Here is a 9,087-nt window from a genome sequence, read left to right on the forward strand (position 1 = left end):
CTATACCCTCTCCCCCAATAAAGGGTTAAATTATTCAATTCAGAGAAGATACCTGGGTATTGGAATTATGGATGATGTTTTACTTTCTTTGTTATATTGTACTTTCATAATGAATACGTATCACTTTTATCATCAGAGAAAAATGAAGCTATATTTCATTTAAAGGGGTGGTGGTGGAAAGAGACTAAAAATACTAGTAAAATATGAGTAGTCAGCAAAACTTTATGGATATTTTCTCATCCAAAGGCAGCACCAGAGAAACTATAAACTTGTGAGAAAACATTTTCTCACTATTTGAGAAAACAGTGGTTTCTTAAACACATCATTTTAAAATAGATGTTCTCAAAGCTCTTATTTATGCAATAATGGTCTCAGTTTCCTCTGGCTGGTTTACTAGCAGAAAAAGGTCTTGGGTGGGGGAATAAACTAGGAGTTTGGGATTAACATATACACACTACCATATATAATAGATAACCAACAAGGACCTACTGTACAGCACAGGGAACTATACTCAATATTTTGTAATAACCTATAAGGGAAAAGAATCTGAAGAAGAATAGATATATATACATATACATATATATTTTTTTCTCTCTCTCTCATTCCTTTATAGCTTTAGACAGGTAATCCCAAAATAGACTGACCACAAACTACTCTCGGCCAAACAATTAAGATCCATTTGCTGTAGTTTCTGTTGTAGAAAAAACTGACGCTACTCTTACTACCTCAGAGATGACCTGGGAATGTGATTAGGGAGAGAGAATACAGAGGAACCGTAACTCAGCAGAAAAACATAAGGTTCTGAACGAAGTATCTCATCAGCAATATTTGCTCTTAAGTAACTCCCAGTTTTGTTCCCTTTAAGGAGTCTTGAGAGCATTTTATATTTCTCAAGGGCAGAGGTCTTTCTAGCATCCTATTCTTTTTGTCAAAGAGTTTTCACAATGTAGCATCTCCTTAAATTTTCTAAATGGCCTTATAAAGTAGGTGAGCAAATTTATCCCTATTTTACAAAGAGGAGACGAAACTTATTTGTGGTCAAATAACTGGCCTGCATCCGAAATCTAAACAGAGGTACAAGTGGGACTAAAACATAGGTCCTTTAACTTTCCTTAGCAGACTCAAATATGTCTTACTATCATAAACCACATGCTAAGCAGGTTTAACATCCTCTACCCAGACAGGGATGAAGTTAAAATAAAAAACTGTTCGCCACCATTTCTTTCATTTAAAAAAAATTAAGACCCCATTATGTTGTTTTCTATAATACCACATAAATAGAAAATAATCCAGACTCTCCAGTTCATTCATGAAGTAGAATTTACTACATTGTTTGAGGAACAGAAAGAGTAATGTCATTCCTTTTTAGCCTAACTGACAAATGATCAGATTTTAACAAGAGATTACATTCAACCCCCATCAAGAGTAAATAAACAAAAGTGCCTACTGTATATCAAGAACTAAACAATTTCATCAAAAGCCACAAACCCATTCTCACCAGGAATATTCTGTCTCATTTACATATAAAACAGAAGAGACATCAAGCCACAAGTATACGATTTTCATTTTTTAGAGGTATAAAACATAAAGCTTTTCAGGAAGTATGATGAGAGAGGGGTTCTGTTCTGTATTTTGGAAACTTCATGTCTACAGTAACAAATGAAGTGGAAAAAAACAGAGACCAGGACGCCTTCCATGTGTAAGCGCAGTTGAGACTGGGCAGCACAGCCAGTGCAACGGAAGGGAGTGAACGTCCGTCTAACGACTACGTACAAGGAGCTGTGGTTTGTGCTCTAAATACGTCACCTCCTACAATCTTCATAAAAAACCTCCAGGTATGAGCAGAACTGAAATTAAAATACACAAATGGTAAAACCCTTGGTATATACCGAAGTCTTTTAGAAAAACATACCTGTAACCGCTGAAACACCCCTGAGCGTAAGTTTCCAAACCCATAGCGGCACTCCGGATTCAAAGTACTTTCTGGTACCTCTTCATAGGGGGACTGTTCAATTTCCCAATCAAACTCTTCATCGTCATCTTCTACTCCTTCCTCAGAAACCTCAGAAGCACCTAAATGTGTGAAATACTAATTTGTTAAAGCATTGGATTTCCTAGGTACAACTTGGGGAAGAAAAAGTATAGGAAAAAAATGCCTGCCCATGTACCCCAAAAGACATGTATAAGGATATGAATAGCCCCGCTATTCTTTTTTTTTCTTTAATTGAAATACAGTTAATGTACCATACTAGGTTCATTTCAGGTGTACTATATAATGATTTGACACTGGCAAACATTACGAAATGATCACCATCTGTCTCCTTACAAAGTTATTACACCACTATTGACCATATTCCTTATACTGTATATTACATCACCGGGGCTTGCTTATTATGTCACTGGAGGTTTGTACGTCTTAATCCCCTTTACCTATTTCGCCCACTCCTAGTCTCACTATTCTTATTAGCAAAAAAAAAAAAAAAAAAATGGAGCCAACCCAAAGTTCCATCAGTAGTAGGATGCATAAATAATAAATGCAATGAAAGTAAAACAGATCTCAGCCATATGTGGATAAATCTCACAAAAATGTTATGTGAAAGAAGCCACACAGCAAACAACGCCTACTGTATGAATTACATATGCAATGCAAAAGCAGGCAACACTGAGGGTAGTGGTTACCTTGGAGAGTAAGGAGGGTGAAATAACCAGGGTAGGATTCCAGGATGTGGGAAATGTTCCATTTCTTGACCTAGGCAGTGTTCACTTTATATTTACTACACTGAATTGTAAGCTTCTGATTTTAGCTCAAGAGGCCAATATTTTGCCAAACACAGAGATGCTATTTCAATTCGTCCCAAAACATGACTGACCTACAGGTTCAAAAGAGTTGTTTATGTCTTTAAATTATGTGTCAGCAAATGAACTATTTTCACATGGTGTCACATGACCTCATCTTGTCACCTGAAGTATTTTCTCCAATTTCCTGTTTGCTATATCCCTTTTCCCCTAGAAACACACAGCATTCCAAATATTCGTTTACCTGTATTTCCTCCCAAAGGCAATAAACATACCTATTTCTTCCACAAGTGGTTTTGCAGTCCTGGATTTTCTTGGTGCCAGTAGAGCAGTTAACATGTTCAGCCCTTCAAAATGCTGGCCAGGAGTTTCTTTGGGCAATCGAATGGTAAAAATTCCTTAAAGATAAATTTGTTTTATGCTTAGCTAGATTTAAAAATTCAAAGACTTCACAAATACAGTTAAGAAGCAGGTAACTTGGTAAACTGTAATTCTATTACATAGAGTTCCAAAATTACGCCCTTATTATATAGTTAGTGAAAAAGGCTCAAACAAGATTTTTCAGAACCACTGATTCAGCTGTCACCTCTATGAGAAATTAATCTGTTAAAGCCAGAGAATGCTTAAATCCTACCCAATATCACCTTCACCTATTTATAATATTAAAGGTTCAAGTCAAAAACACAATGGCCTGAGAAGGCAATAGCTTAGGGTTAGCCGTAGCTACTCATAAGATTTATTTCTGGACTGGGGGGGAAAATCAGGATATTTAATCCAATGAAGAATAGCAGCAGTTTCAAATATACACGAAATCTTAAATAAGGCAATGACGGCTTGATAAAGTTCTTGATATCTCAAGAGATATATCCCTAAAGTCTGTCTAACACAGACCCAAATTCCATCTGTGTACTCCTTTTCTTTCCTTGACTGGGTTTATCAGCTTCATCTAGGCTTGCCTATGAATGGATTACATTATTCACTACTCTTACATTTTAAAACAGTTTACCTCTTTCAGTGCACTTAACCCATATTCTAATGTATAAGCTACAACTAAACCCAAATATTTCCACATATACAACCTTCTTAAACCCCCATGTACTTTCAAGATTTAATAACTTTGCTTCCGTATGCAACTTACTGCAATTAAAAGCAGATTTACTACCTAGAAAGGCAGTTTCATTATACTTTATTACCACATTAGTTATATTGTGCTATGGGTTAGAACTTTGTCATTTAACTCTTTCATCCCATCTTTCCTCCCTCACCCTAGTTCACTGAGGTCAATAAATAGTCACTGAATAAATCACACAACAGTACACAAGTTTATTCTTACTCCAGATCCAGTGACAAAGGAAAATCCAGTGGTTTCTACAGAAGGAAAATAAATGGTTTCAAGACGAGTTGAAATGAAGGGCTTATCAATTAGGAGTAGAAAATTCAATCAGCCCTTAAATGCCCCCTATGGACAGTTTCTCTCTCACCTACATGTAATTAAATTTTAAGATTGAAAATTGCATAAGAAAAAAGAATATATATATGAATACATATATATATATAAATATGAATATACATATATACTGAATCACTTTGCTGTACACCTGAAACTAACACAATATTGTAAATCAATTACACTTCAATAGAAAAATAAATTTTTTAAATTTTTAAAAAGAAAAAAAAAGAAAACTGTACAAGAAACATTCGACTCACAACTTACAAAAATCATCCACATCTTTTCTAATCGGTCACCTCCCACAATCTAACTTTAACTTTTAAACACTTACTAAATGGAGGGAGAAGTAGGAAATAAAACTTCTAGAAAGCAAAGCCAGAGTATGTAACTAATTGAACGTTACTTTAAAGAATATTGTGAAGTACTTTAAAGGACTGAGGAAATTGTAATTGTTAAAAATCCATGAATAACAGGCACTGGACATTAAGAAACAATAAAAAGTGACAGGGGCAGATTGCACTTGCCATACACCTAAAGGTCTCCATAGTACATGAGATTATTGTTTAACTACTCCAACAGGAAGAATCCGAAGGAAAAAAACTAACCAAAGTTCCAAAGGCAATACCTTTATCTGCAGCATAGGATCCCTGCTCGCTTCCATTTCCTACAATTCTTCCAGGAAGGGTTAATCTGCAGATTTAATAAAAGGTCTCATGAAGTCCGTAAGTTACAAAGCATCATGAGGGACCATCCGTGACAGTAAACATCAACCACCGAAATCAATAATTTTAAAAGGATAATCCTAGCATTTAAATTTTACAAACTAAATAACTTATATTTCTTCTCTAGTTAAGAAGAAAGAAATCTGAGATGACTCATCTTTCTGTTTGAATAGGCGCTCGTCACTGATATAACACTTAAAAAGAAAAGCCACAACAAATATTAGCTATCATTACTGTTATAGTTTTTTCCCTTCTGAGTGAGAGTTATTTATATATCTGGTGCCTGATACAGCATGGGTTCAATAAAACTAATATACTAATTAGCTTCCAAAAAAAAAAAAAAGAATCAAGAAATGAGAACGAATAAAGAACCAACAAAACCAACTGTTTATATTGGGCAAATTACTACTTTTAAGTAGTAAAAACAAAGGCAGAAAGCAAAAGTGTTTTTCTCATATCTCATTAATTCTATATGGGGATTTCCCCCTCTTTCCTACTAAAGGACATGAACTGATTTCCCTGTTTGCAGTTTCACCCTGGGTCAGTCAGTCTTCCACTGAGGCCCCAAAAGAATTCTTCTAAAACAGAAATTTGATTGTCACTTTTCTATTAAAAAAGCTTCTATGGCTGCCTTGATACTGACTAGATAATTTAAACTCACCAGTACTACATATGAGGCCAGCTCCATTCCACTCCAAACTTAAAATATGAACCTCCTTTCCTCCCACACTCCCCTCCTCCATGCTACCTATTCTAACATCATCACCATCATCATCATCATCAAACTTGGCAGACCCCAAAAGGTCCGGGGCTTTCCAACCTACCTACCTTTGATCCCAATGTTTTCTGAAGCTACAACACATTTTCCAAACAAAAATCTCTTCTAAACTCAGCCTAAAGATTCAGTTACGAATACATTACTTTGTTATCATGGATACAAACACTAACTTTACTCTCAGAATCTGAATTAAGTCCATTTGTGGACTTAAGTCCAAGTTGTGCCATTTACTAGCTCTGTAACTTTCTTAGTACAAGTTCATTAACTTCAAGGCTCATATTCGTCATTTATAAAAAGGGAAAAATAACAGAATCTATCCTAGGGTTACTGTGAGGAAGAAAGGATAATGCAAAAAGCTTAGTGGCTAGTACAGTAGGCAAGCTTTCAGAAAATGTAAACTATTATTATCATCTCCCTTTTCCTAAACTCTTTGTAACTATAGAGTTAAATTCGTAACGCATGATGGTGAAATCATATTTGCTCACAGATCTGCCTTCCCCGCTAGACTCTCAGTTCCTCAAGGAGAGAGGTGAGGTTTTATCCATCTCTGATATACTGTAGCAAACTGTATTTCCAAAGATGGCCCATCTCACATCACTCCTCCCAACAGTGCCATCTATGTCCCCTCCCCTTAAAAGTGAGTGGGCTTCTGGAACTGTTTTAACCAATATAATATAGCAGAAGTGACACTGTGATTTCTGAGGTTAGGTTATAAAAGATGACATGGATTCTGCCTTGCTCCCTGGAATATTTGCTCTTAAAACCTTCAGGTATCATGGAAGTGGTGCAACTCCCTGAAGGAATCACAAACTAGACCATGAAAACAGACCACACAGGGAGGTCCTGAGACCACACGAGAAGAGATTCCCTCCTCCACCCACCCTATCAGTCCCCAGTTGCTTCAGCCCTTCCTGTCCCAGGTCTAGCCACCATGTGATTACAACTAAATTAAAGACCTCAAGCCAGAACAGCTCAGCCAAGCCCTTACCAAATTCCTAAGGCACAAAAACCAAGAGAGGGAGTTAAATGATTGCTGTTCTACACCATTAGGTTTGACTGGTTATTTGGCAGCAGATAACTGCAACAGTAAGATGCTCTTAATAAATAATAATACCTACCATTTATTAAACACATAATTACCAGGCACAGTAATAAGGATCATATATGTATTATCTCAATCCTCACATCAACTCTTTAAGGTCACTAATATTAGTCCCATTTTACAGATTAGGAAACTGAGACTAAATAACTTGCCAAAAGTCACAGAACTTTAAGTGTGCTCAGACCCACAACTCCCGAGCCTCTGCTACCCGAGGAATGGATGAATTTGTATTAAACTACTCTTTAAATTGCTTCACACATGTCCCCTTACTTTGTCTTCATCAAAACTCCCAAACTTAAGCAAGTGGCTTTTATTTTGAAATTTTTATTGTATTGTATTTATTTTACAATCCTATCTCATTTAATCTTTTCTCTGAGCCTCTGCATTCTCATCTCTAACATGACTAAAAAACAGAACCTACTTTGTAGGACTGTCCTAAAATCAAGTGAGATAATTTACATAAAGCACTAACCTGAAGTAAAAAGTCAATAAATGTTTGCTAACACCATCATCATCTTCTACCCATTCTTCATGTTCTGGCTTAAATGTCACCTCTTCAGAAAGGCTTTCCCTGGCCACTTTGTATAAACCCAGGCTCCTTTTTATTCTCTATCAGTGCACTTTATTTTCCTTCAGAGAAATTACCACAATTTGTAGTTATATGTTTACTTGTTTGTTTATTGTTTTTCTCTCCCCACAAGAATGAAAACTATGTAAGACACCACCACATCTCCAATACCAAAAACAGAGTCTGGAATATACTATGAGCTCGATAAATCAAGCGAAAGAACGAAAGAGTGAAGAAGTAGGGAAATGCAATATATTCAAATAGGTGGATTAAGTTAAGGCCTAATAGATACCTGAGCAAAACTGGTTCAGGCCCAGTGAAGGAACCAGCTCGACTCAAGAGCAATGTCTGTGCTGGGAAAGTATTTAGTTGGGCAGGAAAGTGAGGCTGGAATGAGAAAGATGAGGAGAATGGATTTTCCCTCGGCAGAAAGGAGAGAACAAGGTATTGACAATGTTAAGTAAGAATAATCTGGCTGTGTCCTCTCTAAAATGGGGCTAATAATAATGCCTATCTCTAAGGATCGCTGTCCAGGTAAAATGAGACAATGCACACAAGTACTTAACCCGCCACTTAACACGCACTGCTTGCCCGCCACACGAAAGGGGAGGAGAAGGGGTTAGCTGTTACCACTGCTGTTACGGTTCTTCAAGGAGAAAAATGCAAACAGACAAGTGCTGAAGGTCCCTCCCTAAGGCTTAGGGGACGACAATCACGATGAAGGGGCAAAACCAAACAGAGAAGCAGACAACGAGGAGGTGGGAGAACGAGACGACTTTGGCGTCGGCGGGGCCAAAGAAGGCGAAAATTTCAGGGAATAGGGAGCGGTCAGCCAAGAGGTCGGGGAACAGAACGTGGACTGAGAAAAGTCAAATGGACGGGTCAGCTGGGAAGTCAGCGCGAGCCGTCCCGGGGCAAGGACGACTAACGCAGAGCGAAAAGAAAACAGAAAAAGGGACAAGAACTAGGGCAACAGGACAGAAAATGGAAAGGCGATATGGTCCCAAACTCCACGTTTTACAGTGGCTCCGGAATCTCTTCCAGGCGGGGACGTAAGGTTTAAGAAAGGATGAGCTTCTGCAGCATCCAGAGCGCACGCCTGGAAGAGTTCGCTTCCTCAGCACGTGCTGCAGGGATCTCGGGAAAACGTAGTCTTGATGCTGAGAAGCGCTCTCTTGTTCTTTCATCCTCCCTCGATAAGCAGTTACTTAATGAGTGAATAAATGTATAAATGAATCCCCAAAACACGCTTTTCCCGGAGCCAGGCACCCGGAACTCGCCTGAGAAAGTACGGCTTGGCGTAGAACTTGAAGTCGACCCCCTCGAAGTAGACGTCGAACTCGGAGACCCGGGCGTAGGGCACGCGGATGGCGACAGTCAGGAAGTCGGGGTCCTGGCTAAGGTCGAACGCCGGGGTCAGCATCACCACGCCGGACTCTGGTGCCCAAGTCGGTCACCCTCGCAGCAGTCGCAGTCCTGCCACTCAAACTCTCCAAGAAGTCCCCACGCTCCGGTACCCCTTCTGTTAGGCACGGCGCTTCCGGCTCGAGGCGGAAGTGCTCGTGCGTGAGAAAGGAAGTCCCGCCCCACGGCGATCTCCGTGGAGACGGGACGCTGTTAGTGGGGAGGTGGAGAAGGAACGTGGTGAATGAGCCTTTGGGCGCAGAAATT

General features: G+C 38.7%; 1 protein-coding gene across 1 annotated transcript in view; it reads right to left on the reverse strand.

Moving 5' to 3' along the window:
- The window catches only part of SHQ1 (SHQ1, H/ACA ribonucleoprotein assembly factor), an 89,090-nt gene extending 80,115 nt beyond the window's left edge, over window positions 1-8,975 (reverse strand). The window contains exons 1-4 of the mRNA XM_082412271.1: window positions 8,697-8,975; window positions 4,872-4,936; window positions 3,072-3,194; window positions 1,913-2,073 (exon numbers count right to left, since the gene is read on the reverse strand). Of these exons, the coding sequence (XP_082268397.1) occupies window positions 1,913-2,073; window positions 3,072-3,194; window positions 4,872-4,936; window positions 8,697-8,839 (492 nt within the window). The 5' untranslated portion in view covers window positions 8,840-8,975. The remainder of the gene's footprint in view (window positions 1-1,912; window positions 2,074-3,071; window positions 3,195-4,871; window positions 4,937-8,696) is intronic.
- Window positions 8,976-9,087: the final 112 nt, after the last annotated feature.

The sequence above is a fragment of the Balaenoptera physalus genome, assembly GCF_965194825.1.
Source record: "Balaenoptera physalus genome assembly, chromosome: 11".
Classification (NCBI taxonomy): Eukaryota; Metazoa; Chordata; class Mammalia; order Artiodactyla; family Balaenopteridae; genus Balaenoptera; species Balaenoptera physalus.